At 50.8% G+C, this 23,501-nt stretch overlaps 2 protein-coding genes across 3 annotated transcripts in view; one reads left to right on the top strand and one right to left on the bottom strand.

Annotated features, from left to right (window-relative positions):
- The window catches only part of PNOC (prepronociceptin), a 116,061-nt gene that overhangs the window by 54,528 nt on the left and 38,032 nt on the right, over positions 1–23,501 (bottom strand). The gene's annotated exons all lie outside the window — the stretch shown is intronic.
- Positions 12,406–21,616, top strand: LOC133273488 (uncharacterized). Of its 2 annotated transcripts, none has more exons than XM_061461831.1 (5): positions 12,406–12,577; positions 14,240–14,370; positions 14,725–14,782; positions 18,749–18,800; positions 20,652–21,616. In XM_061461831.1, the coding sequence occupies exons 2-5, from the start codon at positions 14,264–14,266 to the stop codon at positions 21,128–21,130; spliced, it is 696 nt and encodes a 231-aa protein (XP_061317815.1). In that variant the 5' UTR covers positions 12,406–12,577; positions 14,240–14,263; the 3' UTR covers positions 21,131–21,616. The 2 variants fall into 2 exon arrangements, with proteins under 2 accessions (XP_061317815.1, XP_061317814.1); XM_061461830.1 differs by having other exon boundaries at positions 12,406–13,145.

Genomic DNA, 23,501 nt, shown 5'->3' with positions numbered 1-23,501 from the left:
TTGGTGATCCTATGTATTGCTTTTCTTTGTTTAATGGGTGTATGCTGACACAGTGCCTTAGAAGAACATAAAATAACAGTGTTTTCTCCTGGAAGGTCTGATTCTCTCCAACCAAAGCCTGTAGGACCTTTGTCAAACATAAAATTGCTGGGAGCAGGTTCAGGAGATAAAATATTATCCCTAAGATCCAAATCAATGGATGATAAGTGAAAAGAGATACAGAAAACTTGGCAGCAGGTGGCTTATTGTATAAAAGCTGCTTTCAGCTTTTCATGCCCAAATCCATTTTGTTTCCTTGCAGAAACACAGCACTTCAAGTGCTCCTTCAGACACAGCTCTTTGCTTTCTGTTACTTTCACTGAGCTTTCTTGCTTTTGTTGAAATTCTTTAATCTTCTCTCCTTTCCTGAAGTTAATACTATGTTATCCGCCAAATTGGCTGATAGTACTGACTTGAGTCGTTGGGTTTAGAGCTGTTGGGCTGCACAATTAAATGGGGATGATTCAAAGTTTTGCCAAAGCCACTGTTTCAGACCATCAGCACTGCTGAGCAGACCTTACCTGGACAGAGGACTTGGGCATTAGCACAGCTGATATAGTTAAATCAATGCAAACCTCATGTTAGTATAGAATTAATGTAAATTGTGGCTTGCCAAAAATGTGGTTTGTGAATACCTGACTGTAGATCTGCTGGGGGCTGATTATAAGAGGCAAGGACTTAGTTTAGACAATTCGTGCTTAGGAGGTTATAGGTCCACAGAACGGCCCAGGCTGGAGGGGACCTGGAAAGATCGCCTGATCTAGGGATAGAGCCTAGATGAGATTATCTAGCACCCTATCCCACTGTCTCTTGAAAACCTCCAGCAATGGGGACTCTACCACTGCCCTAGGGAAGTTGTTGCAGTGATTGATTGTGCCCCCTGTTAAAGATGTCTGTCTTTCCTACTTCTTTTTCTCACTTTTCTTACTTTTCCTTGGCAGCTGTAATGACAAATGTAATTTTTTAGGTGTAAAATGAAGCTCCGGTTCCTGCAGCTCCATGCAGAAGAGCTGGGGAAAGCTGGACTTAGCAGCAGATAGTTTCCCCACGCAACCATGAATTTCACTGATTTCTGTAGATGAAAGAGTCTGCAATAAATTGTAAGTACAAGCTGGGAAGGAGGAGGACCCAGCCCTGCATGGAGACACTGTTGGGTGCTGTGCTGCAGGCAGGGTCAGTGCAGCCCCCAGAATGCTCCCTGGGGTGTCCTGCAAGGCCAGGACCATAGGTTCCGGGGCAGAGGGGAGCAGCGACCTGCAGGTACCACCTCGTAAACAATAACCCTTTATTTCATAGCCAGCCTTATCAAAATTAACATAAGCAGGAGGGGCAAAATGCAGTGATCTCCATCTGGTCCTCTCCGCAGGGGAGCTGATGCTCTGCAGGTAACTACAGAGAAAGCAAAGCAGGAAAAATCTTCCTGGATTACCCATAAATAGATACACATTTTTGTAAAAACCACAGGAAGTTCATTCGGTAGCAAGCGAGCAGGCATGTATTGCACACCCTCTCTGTCAGCAGCCGTGCTGCAAGAGGAAGGATGCTGAGTAGGAGCGAGGGAATGCAGTAACCCGTGGCAAGATGGAGGAGGAGTTGGTCCCCAAGGAAGCAACCTGTCTGCACTCCATGGAGTGCCACATCCCCTGGAAAGGCAAAATGGGGCTTTGCCTTGATGGAGAAAAACCTGATACAAAGCTCAAAAGCAGAGATGCTGGGCTAATATAAAGGAAGGCTGTATGGTGATGTGATTTCTGCTTATTATTCAGACCACATTAGTAAAATCTCCCAGAGATTTTGTTCACAAACCTCTGCTTCATCCTCACAGGTCAAACAGCTTGATGTTTCACTAAAACAAGCAGCATGGGCACCTCCAAGCAAGACTTCTTTGGGTTTTGCACTCTGAAAAGGTATTTGCTCTTTGGAGAGCTCCAATGTTTGGGTTGCCTCTGCCAGGGAACAGGCAACACTACCTCCCAAACTGGGCATCACAACTCTGACAGGGCTTCTCCACTGATAGTGGAGGGTGTTATCTCTTTAGATGGTATAAAGATAGTCTGAGGGGGGTGGAAGGTGACAGCCAGGAGCAAGGCAGGAGTCCCCAGTTTTGTGACAGCTCTTCCCCATAATCTAATCATAGAATAATTGAATCACAGAATGGTTTGGGCTGGAAGGGACCTCAAAGCTCATCCAGTTCCAAACCCCTGCCTCAGGCAGGGACACCTTCCACTAGACCAGGTTGCTCCAAGCCGCATCCAGCCTGACCTTGAACACTGCCAGGGATGGGGCAGCCACAGCTTCTCTGGGCAACCTGTGCCAGGGCCTCACCACCCTGGTAGTAAACAATTTCTTACTTACGTCAAGTTTAAATCTACCCTCTGTTGGTTTAAAGCCATTACCCCTTGTCCTATTACTACAGGCCCCTGTAAAAGGTATGTGTATCATGATTAAAAAATGTGTATCATAGTTAAAAAATACATATCATGGTTAACAGGAGGTCAGCAGGGTCAGCTTAATTCTGTACAAGTTATCCCCAGCTCTCAAGCTGGCCCTTGGAGCGCTAAGAAGGAGAAAGAGACCTGAGAAATGCCCTGATTTATATTAGTAATCTAGGCATGGATTAGCAAAATGTGAGAGAATGGTACAATCTGGTTGCACCATCCTCTACATTGAACACAGCATCACCACGTTTGCAGATGAATGGGGCTGTTTCATTAATAGCTAATACCTGGGCCAGAAAACTCTTCCATTTAAAATCGTTAGTGTAATGGCAAAGGATCTTCCTGCAGCTTAGAAACGGTCTGCATGACTTCTGATTTTAGATTTTCCCTTTGGATAGAGTTGTTTTTCTTTTAGCCTCCTTCACTCCCCTCATGCTGGGTATAACAACAGGATAAGCAGACTCTGACGCCGTTAAACAACAGATGAAAGATGCAGCCATCGTCGTCACTGAAGACATCAGGCGTGTGGTATTCTGAGTTATGTGACCTATGGGAGAATGACAAGAAAATCCTGAAATTTTATTCTAAAGAGGAAATTGTGTGGCTATGAATGAATCTTTGTGCTGCTAATGAACCCGTTACCAGAGCTTGGCTGGTTGCTGGTACATACAGGGCAATAAAAACCGGACTCATTTTCATGTTTATGCGATTCAAAATATGTGAGGCAAAACGCTTTATCCCAAAAAAATTCCCTGTTGCAGAAACCTGCTGGAGAACCTGCTTTATTGAGGAGTGTGAAAAATAATGCACTGGTGAACTCAGGAAGTCTGATACAGGTGGAACTGTGCCTTTAGGTGAGTTTTCTCATTTTGAGGGTAATATTGCGGGGCTTGCTGTTTCATTAACCCACTGCCATCCAGCAAAGGCTGGTGCTGGGGTGCCTGTGTGGGGAGTGGCGGTGGTGGCACCTGTCCTGGTGCAGTCAGGCATTTTGGACTTTGGAACCAAACACCTTCCCGCATGAACTAGACCTGAGACAAGCAAAGCCAGGCAGGAGCTCAAGGGAATATCCAGAGCCTACCAAATCTCTGCCATGCCCATGACACCACTCAGGACATTCTGTACACTCTGGGAACCCCTATTTTGGAGTTTCAAAGGCATTGGTTTCATGGACTGATCACCCCATACACCTCCTATGACTCCTATGCAACCACCAACTTTCCGTCCATTTCCACCAGGTGCCAGATCACCTCCAGAATGTTTGCACCTTGCTGCAATGGGTGATGGCATAGGGGAAATCAAATCTACTGCCTTCCCACAGGTCACATCCGTGCAGTGGGTTTTGCTCCTAGGTCCAGCGTTTCCTATTCCCCAGACCCCTCTGAATGACTGGGACCAGTTCACAGAAGATGTTGGATGGGGCTCCTTGGGAGCATACTGCTGGTGTGCAGAGGATCCCATTTCCACTTAAATTGGTGTGAGTTTGCCTCATAGCAAGAAGCAGGAGTTTAGATTTCCTTAATTCATCTCCCGGCTCATCGTGCTTATCACTGAGTCTTGGGAGTGGTGGGGAAACTTTCCTGGGCAAAATGGGAGATGATGGAAATTGATGTGAATCCTTGAAGATCCTTGATTTCCTCAGCCTGTGGATCTGACCAAGGCTTTGCTTTCCTCACCTCATGTTGAAAGGGGGATAATTTTATTTACCTTTCTCTTAAGGATGTGGCAAGGGCAAGTGATTTTGAATCTTGCTTTGGAGAGCAAGTTCGGAAGTGTCACTATCAACGACTATAGTCCTTTCCAACAGTAAATTTAAAAGGAGAATTAAATGTGAAAAGGCACCACTCCCACTATTAATCTCTTCTCTGCGCTGTTTCCTTTACTCTTTTATACTGTCTCATTTTCAGTCCCTTGCCAACAGCTCCTTGGCAGCTCTCATAAAAGCAATTATCATCTTTACTAAAGTTTTTGCTGTATTTTTTTTTCTTTTTTGCTTCATTCTGGAACTGAATATTCTTCATAATGTCATTCTGTCAGTCTCAGACTTCACCAGCTGCATCTTGCCTCCTGCTCCAGCTTTTATGCCACGTGCCCTCTCTTAGCACTTCTGAGGTTGCTCAAGGAGCTTTTCTCTTTTGCTTGAGAAGATGCTCAACCCCATGCAGACCCGAGATGCTTTTGATTGAGCAGGAACTGGAAGCAATCCAACGCATCACTCTGAGCAGAATTAAAAATACCACCTTGTCCACAGTTCTGGGGAAATTCATGTGCTTGAAGGGCAGGCGCTGCATCTCCAGGACACACTTCCAATAACCTCTAGCTTTATTTTGGCCAAGGTTGTACCTGAGAAAGAGACAGGGAGCCCTGCTCTTTAGAGAAGCCATCCTGATAAATGGTCCAGATCAGACTTGCAGATCTGAATTTCTCCAGTTGGGGAAGTGGAGAATCAGAGCCAAATTGGCAATTTTGATTTAAATCTTCTCTTTTTGCTTTAATTACGTTTCCTGTTGGCTTCTTCTCTCACTCTAGATGGTGCGCGGGGTGACTCTGGGATAAGCAGACTATTACACAGCTCTGATTTCCTTGGCCTGAAGGATGCTATTTTTCAGCTCATCCTGTTAAATAGCTGCTGTTCAGAGGCTAGGAAAGGCAGAACTGCTGCTCTGGATGTCCCAGCAACATCTATCAGGAGCACCCACCTAGATGTTGACATCTGCACAATCTCTTGAGCAGATGAAATGGGAGGGTGTTCAACTCCAGGGTCTAAACTAGGATTGTTTATATTCAAACACGTCAACCTGTGTTTGACTTTCTTGAGACCTGTCTACCAACAGCCAAGAGCTGACCAGTGGTGCCTGAAATACCCTATCCAGCAATAGTCATCCAGATGCTGTTTTCTGTACTACTCATTTCCCATCCCTCTTGAGCACATTTGACTCTAGCCTTTAGTGTCTTTGTGCTATAACATGCTGTGTTCAGAGTCCCAACACGCATCATGGGCCATGAAGATGCTCTGAGGGCTGGAGCACCTCTGCTATGGAGCCAGGCTGAGAGAGTTGGGCTTGTTCAGCCTGGAGAAGAGAAGGCTACAGGGAGACCTTAGAGCAGCTTCCAGTGACTAAAGGGGCTGCCAAGAAATGTGGAGAGGGGCTTTTGACAAGGGCCTGCAGGGACAGGACAAAGGGGAATGGCTTTAAACTGACAGAGGGGAGATTGAGATGAGATCTTAGGCAGAAGTTCTTCCCTGTGAGGGTGGTGAGGCCCTAGCACAGGTTGCCCAGAGAAGCTGTGGCTGCCCCATCCCTGGCAGTTCTCACGGCCAGGTTGGAAACAGCTTGGAGCAACCTGGTCTAGTGGAAGGTGTCCCTGCCTGTGACAGGGGGTTGGAACTGGATGAACTTTATGGTTCCTTCCAACCCAAAACATTCTGTGATTCTATAGTTCTAAGTGCAGTGGATGCCCTCAGAGATGCTGCTTCTCCTCCTGCCCCCTCTGCTCACTCCCCAACATTTCACCTCCAGAAGCCACTGCAGAAAACAAGGCACATTCCCCAATGTATGCCTTCAGGAATCCATGCTTGGTTTGTAGATTGGTAGGTGCTGGATTCTCACACTTTACCCCCAAAATTCTGCATTAAGGACTGTGGATGGCCCCTCCATGGCCCCTGTTGCTATGCCAAGAATCTGCTCACTGATCCTGTTTTTTCTTTGCAAAAAGGCCTGAAATAGGGATGCAACTGTGAAATGGTGAAAACCTTTGGGCTTATAGAGTTCTCCAGGAGTCTTTGGAGACGGGATGGGATCCCAGGCATCAGCGCAGGCAGTGAGGGACAGATGTTCCTAATTGAGCTGAACATGCCTCATCCCTCTCCGAAATCATCTTGTTGCGGCAGTAGCTCTGCTTCCCTCATTCCCCTCCTGTGAGCTGGGATCAGGCTGAGTGGAGCAGAGCTCGCATGCAGTATCAGCGGGTGAATGCAGTCGTTACAACCCGCTGTTACACTTGGTTTCCTTTTGTAAGAAAGATCCCCTTCATCCTGCCGGCTGGCCGATGGCTGGGTGTGCTACACATCACTGCATATTTTCCACTTGAGATCAATACCACAGTCCCTAATGGCTTTGAAGAGTGCTGCCGGCATCCTGTGGACCCCAGGTGCTTCACTGGGCACTGCTCAGGGAATAACACGAAGTAATTCCCCACTCCCAGCCCCATCGCTGCACCCCTCTCGCTGTCATTTCTTCTCCTCCATCCCATCATCTTTAAGCAGAGCTCTGCCAACACTTTATTTTATTATATTCAACCATATGAAAAAGCTCTTGGCAAGAAACCCGGCTGCTCTGAACTTATTTGTTGTATTTTGTTGTTTCTTTTTATTTTAACAATTCTGCATTGTTTCGGGCTGTTGTGCTCCCTCGGAGGCTCGAGTTTCGTGCATTCATTTGCTCTTCTCTTGTCAAATCTGCCTTTGGAGCTGTTGTTTGGCTCTTATATGAGCCCTCTTCCATCTCCAACCATTCTTTTTCATTTTAAGTCCTTTTTTTTTTTTTTTTGCCAGCTCTAACTCAGTTTAACCATGCTGCAGATTCAATTTCTGCACTTTGGGATCAAAACAAAAAGGAGAATAATACCAAAATACACCACTTAATGCTACCACATTAATTTTGTGGTGGCTCCCAAAAGCTAAACTAACCTTGAGGAGATGTGATTGCAGCTGACTCTGCATATGTCACTATGATACCAGTAGTTGTAAACTTACACAACCACTGTGAAAGCCAGGGATGGCAATTGAGCTCAGGTCTGCACTTGGAAAAGGTGCCCCCAAGTAATAGGCAATTTATAATGGTGGAAATGAGAGGAGAATTGGAATCTTTTGCCCTTTGGTAGATTCTACATGCTACCATCTTGCTGCCCAAAGAAACACTTTGCATCCTCATTGCAATAAATATATTAAATGACAGCAACATTTTTCTGTTCCTGGCTGAAGGCTGGGGACTAATCACATTTCCTCTAAACCCTTCAAGATGACAGATCTGGAGGAGCTGCTTCAACTCAAGGTCAAATCTGGCTTCCCCTCATAAACTAAGGCTTTACTCTTACAGTGGAACCAGAGGACAGTTTCTCTTACTGGTAAGGATGTGGCTGGTGGGTTTTGCTCTGATTCCCTGCATGCAGCAGGATCATGTTGGAGATTTCTCTGTTCTGGCCCCATCAGTCCTGCCACCAAGCAATGTGCAATCCCACTGTCTACTTTTCACAGCTAGAGAAGTCTCTTGTACTGCATCTTTAATACTTGTTCTTTGCCAAAGCCTCTTCTTTTATTTTATTTTATTTTTTTTTTGGCAGTTTCTCCTTCCACTTGTGATGAGCATTGAGTCCCCTCTTCTGCTGCGTAATGGGCTCAATGCAACACCTGGTCTTACTTTGGAAAAATGCCCCTCTGCCCATTCTGCCTGAAATTTGGGATTGGTGGAGTCAATGGGTACTGGATCCCTATTGCTTAAAGATGTATCTGGCATGGATGCAGCAGGAGGAAGAGAAATAGGAAAGTCCAAGTGTCACATCTGAAAGGGAAAATGTAGATGACGGCTCCAAAGGAGAAGCAAGGGGACCTTGCACATCTTCAGTTGCACCTCCATGGTGCAACCACATCCTCCATGAACCTGATTTTGAAATGCTCTGGCTCCGCAGCACAGATGTCCACCCCGTGCATCTGCACCAAGCACTTCTGATACCCTCACAGAGAGCCCCAGGTCCCATGGATGGGGACAGTGAACCCCCTTCCCACAGCCCCTTGCAACCCCAGGAGCTGCTTAAATGTGCGTGGGAAGTGCAGTGCAACACATGGAGCTCACCAATGTGCTGCGGCTGCTTTTGGATCCTGGGGGTAATGATTTCCAGCTGGTCTCCCACTCCTATTCTGGATGCTGTTCCTCAGCTTGTGTCGCCTTTGGCTGGCTGCCTCCCTCCTCTCGTCCTCACTGGAAGAAAGCAAGGCTTCTGTCTTCTATAGGAAGTTGCAGAGGGCTACAAAATCCTGGGATTTGTGGAAAGGTGTGAAAGCGCTAACCTCAGAAGGATGCCTACCATTATGGTCAGCAGCATCACCCCTGCATAGAAAGGTCCAGGATGGGCCTCCAGGAACAAGGAGTCTCCTTTGGAGAGTGACCATGGTGTCTTACCAGACATCAGAGGAGATGATGGGGAAGTTGATGAGATGAATCATCAAAGCCACTAGCTCCAGCACTGAGCTTCATCATCTCAGCTGGTGATCAGTTGTCACCTAAATACCCCCAAAATACACCTCAATGTGGCAATAGCTACAATAGTGAGCTTCAACGTCTTGGGTTGAACAGGGCAGGGACACCCTTCACTAGACCACTTCCAAGCCATGTCTAACCTGGCCTTGAACACTGCCAGGGATGGGGCAGCCACAGCTTCTCTGGGCAACCTGTGCCAGGGCCTCACCACCCTCACAGGGAAGAACTTCTTCCTTATATCTAAGCTATTATATTACACATATTATATAGCTTGGTTGCATATATAATACACCACATAGCTTGGTGTATATATAATAGAGCGTATATAGGGATCTACATATTTATTACTGTATTCTTTGTAACTAGATTATTATATCTATTGTATAATCATGTCCATTACATTATTTTTCATGTAAGTAGCCAGAAATCTATTCAGAAAAGTCCAAAGGAAAGCTGTAAACCCCCAGACATTCTCTGTGATTTGTGGTATTTACTCAAATAGGACAACCCATCTTGGTGGGGCAAGGAGGGGGGATGAGAGGGTTTCACCCATGGCTCCCCCATCTCACATTCCTGTGCCAAGCAGTGACTGACACAGGCAAGGTGCTGAGGACACTGGGTTTCCTATGGGGCTGGAGGGGTTCCTGTGCCCCAAGCTAAGCCTGTGCTTAAGTGCAAGGGCACTGGGCTTCTGAACTGGCTGCTCTGCTGCCTTGGGTGCTTTGTGGCCCTATAGATATATTGAGAGTCCTTGTTCTATGATCAAAAGATGAAAGATGTTTTCCACTCCCCTGCTTATTTAAAAATCTAGGAATTAGAGTTTCCTCTGCTTCCTGGTGGGCTAGGGCTGTGCCATCCTATACATCAACCAGGAAAAGGAAAGAAAGGAGGCAAATGATTTTAATTCCTTCAGCTTTCAAGTAGTTTTTGCACCTGATGTTGTTCCGAAAAGCAGCAGTGAAGGGAAATACCGGTGCTGCAGAGAGCAGCCACCCATACCAGGGCAATACTGAGAGCCGGAGTGAACCAGAAGGTTCCTGGGATCCCTTGGAGATGGGAAATCAGCAGAGAAAGGGTGTTGTGGTGTCACCCTGGCTGAACCCTGCAGCCACCCACACCAAAACCCATTGCAACACCACTGGGTTACTTGTAAGAAACCTTTAAACATCAGCGGGTTTCTTTCAGGCAGCATAATTGGGCATTAAAATGGTATAAACTCGACTTCAATGTATGTGGCATTGCTTTCCTGAGTTGCACTGATGGGCCAAAACCTCCAAATGCAATTCCCAAGGAGGAGGTTTTAGCTACAGGTGTCCATCACTTGGTCAAGCTGCTTTTAAAATACACAGGAGCCTGGAGATGTCATGAGGAAATGGAAAGGAGCAGACGCAGGCACACCATGGAGCTGTTTCTCAGCCTTCTGGAATATTATAGAAGTCATTAAATTTTGAAGCAAGAACGTCAGAATGGTACAGCAGCTCCAGCCAGCTTAAAATAGGGTGACAAATGACTGCTGGAGACAGAGGGCTTAATTACAAAGCATGAAGGGACAGAATCATCAAACATCACCATTGCTCCCACTTTGGGAAGATGACAGCTTGGGTCTAGCTTGCTGCAGCTTTGGCAGCTGTTGTTTCATCCCAGCCCCTGGGTACTCAGCATCTTGGTGCTCTCAGGATGCAAAGCTAACGGTGGGACTCCTTTGCTTTCTCCTCCAAACTGGAGCATCCTCAAAGATGCTCCTCGGAGGCTATTTGTAGCCCAAGGAAACCTCTTGGCCGGATGATGGGGATTTTGGAGGGTGCTTTAGTGCAGTGAAGCTGCAGGATGGCCAGGAGCTGGGTGGTGAATTTTGCACAGGAAAAGCAGCAGCATTAGGGCCAGTGCAGCCCATTCTGCACCCATGACACTTGCAAAGCGATGGCCAGCTTAGAGCCAGTGCCAGCTGCTGGGTCATCCCCTTCATTCCATTCTGTTTCATAGTAGAGCCCACAGCTGAGCAGCACAGAGACTGGTACCCACTGAGGTCCCACACTGAGTTCTCATCCCATGAACTGAAACCTGACCAAACTCACTCCACCCCTGGGACCCTGCAGGATGCAAAGTCCTCAGGCAAGGAGTGTGGTGAGCTGGTGCCTGGTTTTCTGCAGCTTGGGCTTCTGAAGCACAATACTTTGGTGAGGATTTTTGTACCCTTGAACAAGCTTTCCTGATTGCTTAAGTTAATTTAATAACACCTGGGCAGGTGGAGGGGCTGGAGAATAAGCTGGGCCATGCTCATACCTCCCAAAACTGCTCAGTGCTCTCCTTGAAAAGCAAATACCAGCTTTATGTTTAACTCACTGTAAGACCAGAGAACCTCTTGAGATGTGTTACGGAGCTGCACTGAGAAAGGCCAGCTCATGCCCGGCCCCTCAGTGACATCCCTGCTGCCCCGATCCCTCTCATCTGCAGCTGAATCACTTAGGTAGGAATTAAAAATCAAATCTCAGCTCATTCAATCGACACGCAACATGTCCACCTTTATTCATATTCACACTGGGCTCCCCCTTGCATGGCTTCAGCTGACAGAGAATCAATTCACACTGTTGAAGGAGACAGATCTCCAGCCACCACAGTGCAAATCACCTGCAAAGCTGCTGATGTTCACACTGGAGCATCCTCCTCTTGTAGACAGGCCCTGGGCTTACTGCTCTTGAGCCAGTCAAATGAACCTTTAGTTTTCAGTGGGACCTTTCTTTCTTTGGTGATGGTGCAGTTGGTGATGGTGCACACTTCTTCTTTGGTGATGATTGGGGTTATTTCAATATTTGTGCAGAAAAAAACACCTGCATTTTGGTCTCTGGATGTTCTGGAGCACTGATCCGTCCCTCTACAGCAGGAGGTCAGAGCCAGCAAAAGACTGGGCAAAGCCCCATAGCATTGCAGCTTCTCCCCAAAACCTACCAGGTCCCAGCACATTTATAGCATGGAAATAATGAAGGGAAAAAAAAAGCTCCAAATTTTTACTGTCAGAAGTGTCATTTTCTACAAATCTCCCTTTCATCAAGATGATTTTTCCAAACCATTTTGCCAGCCAACAAGAGAATATTCCATCGAGCATTTTGCTGAAGAATTTGATTATCTCCATCATCTTTCAGTGGCGGCGGGAGGGAAAAGCACATCCCATCTCCTAGGTCGTGCTGCCCTCTGCAGAAAATCTGCTGCAGGAACCCTTCCTGGATGAGCTCGCAATAAACCAAGTATCCCAGCGATGATGTCCCGGGCTCAGAGAGGCAGCGAACCGCTTGGGTGTGATGTCCGCTTCCCAGGACACGCGGCGGGGCCGGGATGCTGTGATCCCACATCTCTGCAGGCAAAATGGCTTTTTTGCCCAGAACTGGGCTTCTCCCTCTGCTGGGACAAGGCAGTTACTGTGTTTTGGTTACGACAGTGTTTTCGACCTCTTTTGCGTGTGTTTGTTCATTGGCAGCCACCCTTACTGGGGTTCTGCGCACATCAGCTTGCAAATGCTGGCTGGAAGGGGAGAGTATTATTATTTTGGTTGTTTATTATTATGTACTATTATTATGTATTAGCATTATTTCTTGTTACTAATGTATTATTTTATTTGTATTTATTATTAATGATTGATTTTGGTTTACAGCCAAGCATGTGTCCATCATTGGCAGCTGGTCCAGTTGCTCCTGGCCCTGTTAAACGGGGAGGTGATCCAGGATGGAGAGTGATCCTGGGCATACAGGGATCCAGCACAGCTGGAGGTCCAGGATGGATGTGATCCGGGATGGGGGATGAACCAGAGTGTCCAAAATTCTGGGCAAAGGGACAGGAGTTGAACAAGAGGTGGGTGGCCAGGGACTGCTTGGGAGAAGCAGAAAGGGACTGGCTCTGGGGGCTCTTCTCAGTGGGAAGGCTGGCTCTGGGGGTGCAGGGACCCCTCCTGGAGCTGTGGGTTTCAAGGCTGTGGGGTCTGGGGATATAAGACCCCTCCCGGGAGTACAGGACCCGCCTGAGGGCTGTGGGTTTCCGGAGTGCCGGCTCTGTGGGTGCAGGACTCCTCCACACATTCCCAGTCTCACAAGTACTGTCTCTGGGGGTACAAGAACCCCACCTGGGGTACCAGAACCCCTTCTGGGTTGCAGGTCTCTGAGCTGCTGGGTGTGGGGGTGCAGGACACCTCCTGGGAACCGGGATCCTTCCTGGGGGTGCAAGTTTCAGGGATGCTGGGAGCGCAGGACCCCTCCTAGTGGTGCAGCCTTCCCCTGACATGGAATCATGCTCGGTCGGGCCCGGGTGCTGACGGGTGTCCTGCGGGAGCAGGAAGCCGGGGTGCGGCGGGTGCCACCCAGCCACCGCTCCCATCCAAAGTTGAGCAGCGAGAGGAGCCGCCTGCGCCCGGCACTGCCGTGGGGTGAGTGGCTTCCCCGGGGTGGGGGGGGAACGGGGAGGTCCTGAGCCATGGGGTGACCCCAGCCCCTAACCCATCCCCACCCTGCGCTGACGTGCTAAGCAAGGTGGGGTGCAGGAAAGCACCTTGAGCTGAGGCCGGTCTGGCTCGTCTCAGGGCACAGTTGGGGAAACTGAGGCAGAGCAGGTTGGCACAGGGTGTGGTGGGTTGGAGGGCTCAGTGGTGCAGGACATCATGGGTGTCCCAGACCCAGTGTGTGTCCTAGGGCTGGCAAATCAGCTAAAGGAAGATGCCTGGAGCATCCATTAGGATTAAATCCCTAATGAATTTTGTCCAAGAGGCAAAAGCACCGCCAGGCTGCAGCCTGCCTTCACACCCAGCCAGGGGGATCCCGGCTGTGGAGCTGCCGGACTGTGGGGTTCCCGACCCCCGGCATGGCTCCAAGGGCTGGGATGTCATGCCGGGAAGGCTGAGTCACAGCCGGCAGAGCGGGCTCAGCCTGTTCTGCGTTTCGGTTTGCCGGGCTCTCATCTCGAAGGAGGGCTCAGGGGAGCTCAGTTCACCCGAAATTTTAAACAGGGGGGCTTGGGAGGAAGAAGAAGCTGGATTTTGGGGCAGAATGCTGGCAGTGTGTTTTCCCAAGGGTGGTGGTGGGTTCAGGGGCACCGGGGGAGATGCAGTGGGTACGCCCGGTGCAGCAGCATCACTCCCCATGCCCCAGCTGGTTTTCCCGCTTGCTGCCCCGCGCAGCAGAGATGAGAGCAGCCACTGCTCCGAGAAGGCAGGATGGGGCATGACTTCCCTCACCCTGCCAGCAAGAGGGGCCATAGGTGCCATCACTATGTGTTTGTTCAACACATGGAGCTTTGCTGCACCTGCAATCACACTAAAATCCTCTGCCTCCTGGGAAGGGAGAGCAGGGTGGGATGGTGCTGGGCTAAGGGTATAAAGGGATGGGGAGGTATCCCTGGAAAACTTGATCCTGATATTAAAGGGAGAATGGGAGCCCCCTCCAGCACTCCCTACCCAGCCCTGTGCACCCTGTTATTACCCCAACCCCCTTCCAGTGGCCTGACTTGGGCTTCTTTCTCCCTCAGGTCTGCCTCCCTGCTGGGGGCTCGATGGCTCCAGTGCTGGCAGTGGGGTCAGCAGCCACAGTGGCCTGGGGTTTGGCCACCACTGGCTTCTTGCTGCTGCTCCTGCTCCTCCTCTGCTCCTTCTTCCACAGGTATGTTTGGTTGGGACAAGGGGCAAAAAAAGAGGGAATCTGGCTTCTTCCTGAGGGTTTGCCAAGGATATTGTGGGCTCCAGGGAAATGTCATGGGTGGAGAGGGGCTGTCACTGTCCATGCCCATGCGGGATGGCAAGCAGGGAGCTCTGTGCTGGCAGATGCTCTGAGTGCAACCAACCTCTGCAGCCAAGTGGAGAGGGGATGAGCACTGGGCAGGGGACATAGGGGTGAATAAACAGAAAACAGCAGCAAGACGAAGGGACGGGGGAGCTGTGTGACCTCTGAGCCCACCTTGACCCAGGCATCCCTGGGGATGGGCTGCAGCACCGCTGACCTCTCCTTCTTCTGCAGGACAAACCGGCCATCTTCCACCCAGAAAACAAAAGAAAACCCTGAGTCTGTCCAAGGGGTGAGTCCCCGAGGGTCCCCACTGTGTCTTCGGGTGGCTGTCAGTGGCTGATACTCCCGCTGGAGGGAAAGGTGGTGGGATGGGGGCTTAGGGGACAGTGGCCTGCCCCCATATGTCCTCTAGCCCGTGCGTCACACATGCTTTGACATCGCTACAGTGTCAGCACAGGGAACATAGAATCACAGAATCACAGAATGGTTTGGGTTGGAAGGAACCTTAAAGCTCATCCAGTTCCAACCCCCTGCCATGGGCAGGGACACCTTCCACTAGACCAGGTTGCTCCAAGCCCCGTCCAACCTGGCCTTGAACACTGCCAGGGATGGGGCAGCCACAGCTTCTCTGGGCAACCTGTGCCAGGGCCTCAGCACCTTCATAGGGAACAACTTCTGCTTAGGATCTCATCTCAATCTCCCCTCTGTCAGTTTAAAGCCATTTCCCCTTGTCCTGTCCCTACAGGCCTTGGCCAAAAGCCCCTCTCCAGCTTTCTTGTCAGTCTCTCTAAGCACTGGAAGCTTCTCTAAGGTCTCCATGAAGCCTTCTCTTCTCCCTACTGCCCAGTTCGCATATTGACCACCACTGTTTACAGCATCTCTTAATGTGTTGGGTTTTTTTGTTAGGGGATCCCCTCTAAATTTACTCCAGTATTTCAGGATTCACACTAAAGGGGTACAAGGGGGTATTTCGGTTGAGCAAGCCACACCATACTATCTCTTCAACTAGCCTTGAAAATGGATGGTGCTGGAGTGTCAGGCCCATACCCGGTTGTCACTACCAGCATGAGGGTTGGGAGGGACTATGCTATGACAAGCAGGAGGGCCACTGCATTGCACCTTGAAGCCTGGGATGCAGGCACGGGGTGGAGGGGTGTGTGTGTGTGTGCTGAAGGTGCAGGTTTTGGTAGTAGCAAATATTCAAATGAGAGCTCTGAAGGCTGAAGTGGAGCAGGGTTCCCTGTGAACAGCAGTTGAACATGGGTCAGTTGGCTCTAAGTGATAGGCGAGCACTGCTCCAAAAGGGCAGGCGATGGCCTCCATTGCCCTCAGCTGATCAAAAGGGAGTCAGGTTCAGATCCCCTAATCCAGAGAGGTGCCCAGTGCAGTGATGCGACCGATCTGGAGAAGCCAGTGAGAGCCCTGGGGAGAGTTCTCTTTTCCTTGTGAAGGGTTGGGTGCCCTGGAATGGGTTCACTTAATGTTTAATCAAAACAAAGCACTGCAAAGGCCCACGGTGGGTGCTGACACGTTGTGATTTCTGCCCAGTGGTCTGAATGTCAGAATGAAGAAATTCAATGAAGCGCAGGTGAACAGTGGGAGTAACAATGACGCAAGGTAGCCAAATGCCTCATCATCTAATCACTGATATGCACAAAGGGATGAACAAGATTCCCACTGTCCCTATCCAGTGAAACTACAGCCAAGGGAACAGACTTGGCAGAATCAGCGGGGAATGAAGGCTTTGTTGAGCTTGACTCTAGTTCGGTGCTGCAAAGAGACATGAGAGGTGTAGAGTAAATGGGAGGCTGAGTGTGTGCTCAGCAGTGTGGAGCATCCTGCCCGCCAGCATCCCAGCCATTGGTGAAATACCACCTCTCTGTTTGTTTGTACCTTACCTGGTGGGGCAGGGGGGAGAGCCCCGAGGGAGGCTCTTGCTTCTGGCCCTGCTCCAGTGGCAGTGGCAGGTGGGGAGTTTGAATGGGCAGTACACATGTAGAAGCACAATGCAGGTGTCTTAAGGTGAGCTCAGGGAGAACAGAAACCTCCAGAGGAGCAGAAGAGCAAAAGCTCGTTTGCTCTTGGGTTTCGTACAAATACCAACTCGTGATCCTCTTGGCTTTTGCTCTTTGGGTTTTAAGTAGGAGGTATCAGGAAAGTTACCACAGGCATAAGTGGCTTGTGGCAGTCAAGCTTTCAGAGCAGCGTTGCTTTTCGATCCTTCGATGATTTCCTCCTGTTGTGAAGCATTAGGTTGCTCACCTTCTAATAGGGAGTATGAGCTGGGTTTAGACTGTCGTGAGACCGGTTAGTTTTACCCTTAATGACGACGTGTTGTTGCAACAGTAATCCTGCTCAGCACAAGAGGAACCGCAGGTTCAGACCCCGGTGAGTGCGCTTGACCGAGGAGCCCTGGTGCGAGGCTACCATCTGCAGGCTTATGGATGAAAGCCTCCGAGTCCCGCCCAGACGCGGCGACACTGCGGGGGCACCGCCGCGCCCGCAATAGCTGCCCGCCTCCTGCGGAGCGGGCCCGGTGCCGAGCGACCGGAGGGGCGGACGAATGCGGCTCCGCCTCTCCCCCATCGCGTACCGCGTGGCACTGGGGCACCCGGCGCTAAATCGTTCGTGGACGACTTGATGTCGGGGCAGGGTTTCGTACGCAGCAGAGCAGCTCCCTCGCTGCGGGACGCGCTCCCCCACGCTCTTCCCTTCCCTCTCACCGCGGCGCGGGGCGGGGGGGCCGTCGCGGAACGGGGGCGGTGGGGAAAGGGGATAGGGCTCTCGCCCCAACACCCCCTTCCCAAGTGACAAGTGACAGGACAAGAGGTAACGGCCTCAAGCTGCACCAGGGCAGCGCAGGAGAGGTGTAGACTGGATACTAGGAAAAATGTCTTCACTGAGAGGGTGCTCAGGCTTTGGAGCAGGCTGCCCAGGGAAGCGGTGGAGTCACCGTCCCTGGAAGTGATCAGAAATCATGTAGATGTCCTCAGGGACATGGTTTAGTGGTGGACTTGGCAGTCCTGGGGTAATGGCTGGACTTGGTGATCTTACAGGTCTTTTCCAAACTCGTTGATTTTACGATTCTACTTTAGAAGCTTATTAAACTTGCTGCAATCTTTTTATGGAGCAGTTTATGCAGAATAACCATAAACAGAACCAGAAGCGGAAACAGGTTTTCCACTCACCCAAGTCCCTTGTATTCCTTGTTCAGTATCTCATGGAGGCATCGCGCTGCTGTGTCGCTTACTGCCCAGCTGCAGGAGGGGGGACCTGAGGTGTCTCAGATCACTGCTCCCCACTCATGCAGCAAGATGATCCATGCAAGGCAGTCAGTGCAGTCCCACTGGGGTCACCAGAAATGTTGTCCCTCAATAAAGCATCCAGTACCTGCTGTGCCAAACACCTACACACAAAGCTGAGGTACTGTTTTAATTCCAAATCGCACCACGTCGGGTGCGTGCTGCTAAACCACAAAGCTCTCACCCCTCGCTCTGCACCCCGTCCACTTTTGTACATTTCAAACAGCAAAAATCCGTGTTTTCCGGGTATGTCACACCCTGTGTCTGCTATCATTGGCTCTTCCATTCTCTCGCCTCTTTTTAAAGACACAGCACGTACTTCTTTCACCACGCACATGCTCTGGGGATGGGGCTTGGGCTGGTAGGGAGCTTTTGCCGTGTTAATGACTACAGGTTAATGCAAAGTTCAGAACAAAATTCCTCATTGGCTTTATCAGGTTTCTTTTCATTCTCTGGGATGATCTACTTCAAGGACAGAAATTCCTGATTAGAAGATCCTTACAAAATCATGTCTTGTCAATTGAAGGGCAGACTGACCAAATGCTGGCCTGTCACGGGGAAAATCATTTGTAACTGCCACACAAGTGCATGAGTGGGTGCTTGGCATCCTCTCCAAGTGCCAGGAGAGGATGCAAAAGTGCTGGGGGGGACAGATGCACACGTGCTGGGTGAATGCACAGGCACCAGGAGGGGATGCACGAGTGCTGGGAGGAGGATGCGTGAGTCCCTGGGAGCATGCACAAGTACCAGCAGAATGCACAAGTGCCTGAGGAGGGCTCCAAAAGGACTCTGGGGGTTAAATGAGTGCCTGGAGGGGGATACACAACTGTGGGGGAGGATGGATGAGGGCTGAGTGAATGCACAAGAGCCAGGGGGGACACACAAGTGCTGTGGGGAGATGTACAACTGACCAGGGAGGCTAATATGTGAGCAACCATTTGTTCCTGCTGCAGGTGAAGCTGGCAAGGCTGAGCTCCAGCGACAGGGGAGCAGCGCTGCCAGGAGGTAGGTCCTGTGACGGGGATGGTGACTGTGCTCCTCTGCCATCCCTGGTGCCACTGCTGTGGGTGTTCCCTGGGCCCTCAAGCACCCAGGGACGTGGGTGCTCCTGGGGAGCACCTTCCCAGGTCCTGCTGTAGGTGTGGGATGCAGCAGGATGGGGATCCCCATGCTGAGATGCTGGGCAGTGGTCGAAGGTCCCTGGGCTCAACTCTTACTCAACCTCACTCAACTGATCCAGCCCTGTTAATGATTTGCCCAGCTGATGAACTTGGAGGAACGCAGGGGCTCGGCAGGACTTTGAGCCAGCCCTTGGGCAGATGTGTGGGGCTGCACCCCTGCACCCCCCAGCCAGGGTCACTGCAGCCAAAATTGGGGAAATCAGTGAAGCTCATTAGCAGCAAACAGCTATTTCAGTTCCCTGACATGCAGAAGGGATGAGGATGCCCTATGGCCATGGAGAAGGGGCTCGCAGGAGGCTGCGTGGTCCAAAAGAAGCTCCTAAACTTCCCAGTTACAGCAATGTATCCCAGTAAAACCTGCCACAAGTCCCAGTTCCTCTGGCAGGATCGTGTCAGGTGTTTCAGAACACTCCCTTGGCCTTCTCTGTGGCCTCCTTTGTGCTGATAAGAAGGGAATTGCTTTGAAAAGCTTTTAAAAAGATGGTTTAATGCTCCAAACCTTCCCACCTTATTAAGTGTTCAGCCCATTTGCTTTTCCACAGAGACAAGATGAGTTTCTCTTCTCGTTTGCTCCAGGAACCCTTTACTTAGCGTGCTGGGTAACAAGGATGATTACAGCTCATGTACTAATAATTTCCCTTTTTTATGACACCGTGGCTGAGCTTCAAGATGCTCAAACGAAATTCCTGCTCCTCTTTGCACTACAGTGGGGGTTCCACAGTATTTCATGGGGTGGCCCCACCAGCTCACCCCCTCAAACCCTATTCATGGGGCTCCCCTGGCTGCAATTCCCACTCCCAGCAAGGTATCCCTAGCCCTCTCCTGCTTTTCTGCAGTGGGGCAGGGAGGGGACCCCCGACAATGAAGCCTTGGCACGTTGGGGTGCACAGGTGGGATGCTGGGGTTCACCACAGTGCTCTTGCAAAGGGGGTCACACTGGGGTGCTCATGCTGGAGTGCTCATGTTGGGGTGCTCAGGTGGCAGGGGCTGCTTTCTGCCAGGACAAAGTTGTGGGGTAGGGGAGACTTCAGTGGCCCTGAGGGGCTCTGTCGCAGATCTGAACCCACCTCTGTGCTGCGCACACACACCCCAACCACAGCTGGGGCACCCCAAATCACACGGGACCGCCATATCTCTGCATATTTACTGCAGGAGGAGAAACACCAAGGTTACACAGCTTTTCCAGTCTCCTTCTCCTCTGGGGCGAGCAAACCGGCTGAGCGCCCTGCCTCACCGGCTCCCCATGTTGACAAACCCTGCACAGAGCACAGCCTCCTTCTTGGATAAATATTTGACCAAAGGCATGAGCCGCTGTGCAGGAAGGAGGGTGGCAGGTCCCAGCACCACACTGGCTCCATGGCAGGGAGCATGGCCCCGCCAGCGACCCAGGATGCTTGCACTGGTTTTTCTTTGCTTATTATCTTGCTTACTAAGAGTGGAGAGTGGGGAAGGAAGTGGGAGCAAGGCACATTTAATTACTGGGTGCTACTTTACCCTTGCATCAGCCAGGGATGCTCCCCAGTGTGATGGCTCTGGGGGTACCCACTCCAGTCTAGTGGGAGGTGCCACTGCCTGTAGCAGGGGGGTTGGAACTGGATGAGCTTTAAGCTCCCTTCCAACTCAAACTGCTCTATGCTTCTATGATTCCATAACCCCCAATTCTCCCTCCCTGCAGGCACCCCCTCTCCTGGTGAGTTGCAGGATAAACCCACAGGAGGAGATCCCAGGCTGCATGTGCTGGGCTGCATACCCAATTCCCACACACTCTTCGAACCAGCCTTGAGGACTCCAGAGTTTCTGCGGCACCGGGAGCTGCCGGTTCTGCCGGGGGATACCAGCACAACCATGGTGGATCCTATGCCAGATCCCGATGGACGAATCTATGAAAGCATCCGGTACAAATCTGGGATACAGAAAAAGCCTGGGAATGCTGGCAGCACCCCAGGGGACTCCCCATCTCTGTCCACCAAGGATGAGCCGAGCATCTCCATGCAGGAGATCATCACTCAGGAGGAGCCAGGCAGCGAGGGGAGCCCCGTCCCTGTGTATGCCCGGGTGTGCAAACAGCGCCGGCAGCCTGCCAGGCCCCCTGAGCCCCACGAAGAAGAAGAAGAAGCTCCATCACTGCCGGAAAAGCGCTTTGATGTGGGATAGGATACCCCAGAGATGGTTTGGATCTGCCTCAAGCCCAGCCTGTTCATACAAGCTTGATGGAGGGTTTTCCTGTCTGCAGACAGCAGCCATGGAGAGCTGCCTGCTCCCTCCCCAGATCTGACATTAAGCATAGATGGCCCAGGTTATCTCTTGCCATCCAGCATGGGTGTCCCTGTGTGCCTCTCCAGGGCATCCCCATTGCCCATTGACTTGTGGGGAGCGGGTTGTGGGTGACCCCCACATGTGGTTGACTGAAGAAAAACCACAGAAGAAAAATGTGTGATTATTTTTGGAGAAGGTCCAAAAAGAATCCAAAAATGAATACGGTGTTTGGGGGGGTTGATCAAGTCTGAGCCAGCAGTGTGCCAGCAATGGCACCCTGCCTTGTGTCAGCAATAGTGTGGCCAGCAGGATGGAGGCAGTGATTATTCCCCTTTACTCAGCACAGGTGAGGCTGCACCTCAAATCCTGTGCTGATTTCTGGGCCCCTCACTACAAGAGAGACATTGAGGTGATGGAGTGGGGGTCCAGAGAAGGGCAATGGAGCTGGTGAAGGGTCTGGAGCACAAGTCCTGCGAGGGACAGCTGAGAGAACTGGGGGTGTTCAGCCTGGAGAAAAGGAGGCTCAGGGGTACCCTATCGCTCCCTACAACTGCCTGACAGGAGGTTGTAGTGAGGTGGGTGTCTGTCTCTTCTCCCGAGTAGCAGGCAATAGAACAAGAGGAAACAGCCTTAAGTTGCTCCAGGGGAGGGTTTACATTATATATGAGGAATAAATTCTTCCCCTAAAAGGTTGTCAAGCACTGCAACAGGCTGCCCGGTGCAGTGGAGGAGTCACAGTCCCTGAAGGGATTTAACAGACGGGTAGATGTGGTGCTCAGAGACATGGTTTAGTGCTGGCCTTGGCAGTGCTGGGTTAACGGTTGGGTTTGATGATCTTAACGGTCTTTTCCAATCCAAATGATTCTGTGATTCCACCTAGGTTGGACTCCCTGTGAAAAATCACCTGTAGGAATGTGCTGCTTACATGGATAGAGAGCTGTGTAAATAGTCCTTAATTGCTATTCTAATAATTTTTAATGGGCATGCTGTGCTCTCCTTCATCCCTGGAGCAGTTTGGATGGGTTCTGCTGGAGGCACAAGCATCCTGCCATGAAGGCTTGGGCAGGGGTGCAGACAGCAGCAGCGTTTTGCTGGATCCTAGGTGTGGGCTGGACTGATAGAACGGTGGGGCTTGGCTTATCTCCCCCCTCAAAAGGCTGGCAGGGCCCTGGGGAGGCCTGGAGGGCAGCATACAATAGGAGCAGCAGTTATGTGGCATGACTGAGATAATGCTGTTGTGCCTGCTCTCAGGACATCCCTGTACCTCCGCTATGGATGCAACCACCCACCAGGCCCAGGCAGTTTCATGGGGACCAGCATGGCCTTATCTCCCCCTTCCCTGCTTCCCACCACCTCTCATTTGCCATTTGATGGCAGCCACCAGTGGATGCTCATCCTAAAGCGGGCATACCCAAGACCTGTCACATCCGTCCCACCACTGAGGCACAAGGGACTGGCTGCTCCCATCTCCCAGCTCTCCATCCCAGCAGTCATCCATCCTCTCCTCCCTCCTTCTCTCACTATATAAACCTCCAAAGCAGCCTGGGCTACAACCTCAAGCACTCCTTCTCCCTTTTTTGCTCCTGAGCTCAGCATCCTGGCAAAAACACAAACCATGTCCCACCAGGATGTGGCATCATCTCCCCAGACTGGGCTTTTCCCCTCCTGCATCTGCCCCCACCAGCACCAACACTGGTGGCCACAGGCCACAGTGGAGAAGCTGGGAGGAGACTTTGCCACAATGTGGTGGCTTTCCCGAGGCTGAGTCAGGGAGAATGAAAAAAAAAAAGGATTTCACTTTAAAGGGAAAAAAAAACCTCCACCAAAAAAATGAATACCCTGCAAGGTTATTCCTGGCCCAGGAGCCGGGGATGTTTCTATTTTCACTTGTTTCTGGATGGCAGTGTGCTGCTGCAAGCGGACGGGTGAGTCAACTTGCACAACCCCGGCACGCTGGGTCCAGCACAACTGCGCTGATGTGACTGCGTTTGGTGCGGCGAGGTTTGGGTGGCTCGGGGCCATGCAGAGTTATAGGTTTCTGCTCACCCGGGTCTTGCTCTTGCCCTACAGACCCACCTTCCCCCTGCAGCACCGGCTGACATTGGTGGAGGGAGGGGCTGCCACTCAGGGGCTACAGATAACTGATCCCGCAGCGTGGTCAGGGCTGCTGGGATCTGTATGCTCATCTGCCTTCTTGTGCACTCATCTACCTTCCTACGCACTCACCTGCCTTCGTATATGTTCATCTGTCTTCCTAAATGGTCATATG

Source organism: Pezoporus flaviventris, unplaced genomic scaffold, assembly GCF_033815535.1.
Source record: "Pezoporus flaviventris isolate CSIRO_AGI_PZ_B2104156 unplaced genomic scaffold, CSIRO_AGI_Pfla_v1 ptg000031l, whole genome shotgun sequence".
In the NCBI taxonomy this organism is placed as follows: domain Eukaryota; kingdom Metazoa; phylum Chordata; class Aves; order Psittaciformes; family Psittacidae; genus Pezoporus; species Pezoporus flaviventris.
Note: the sequence above shows the minus strand (reverse complement) of the source record. Positions and strands in the feature narration are given on the sequence as shown.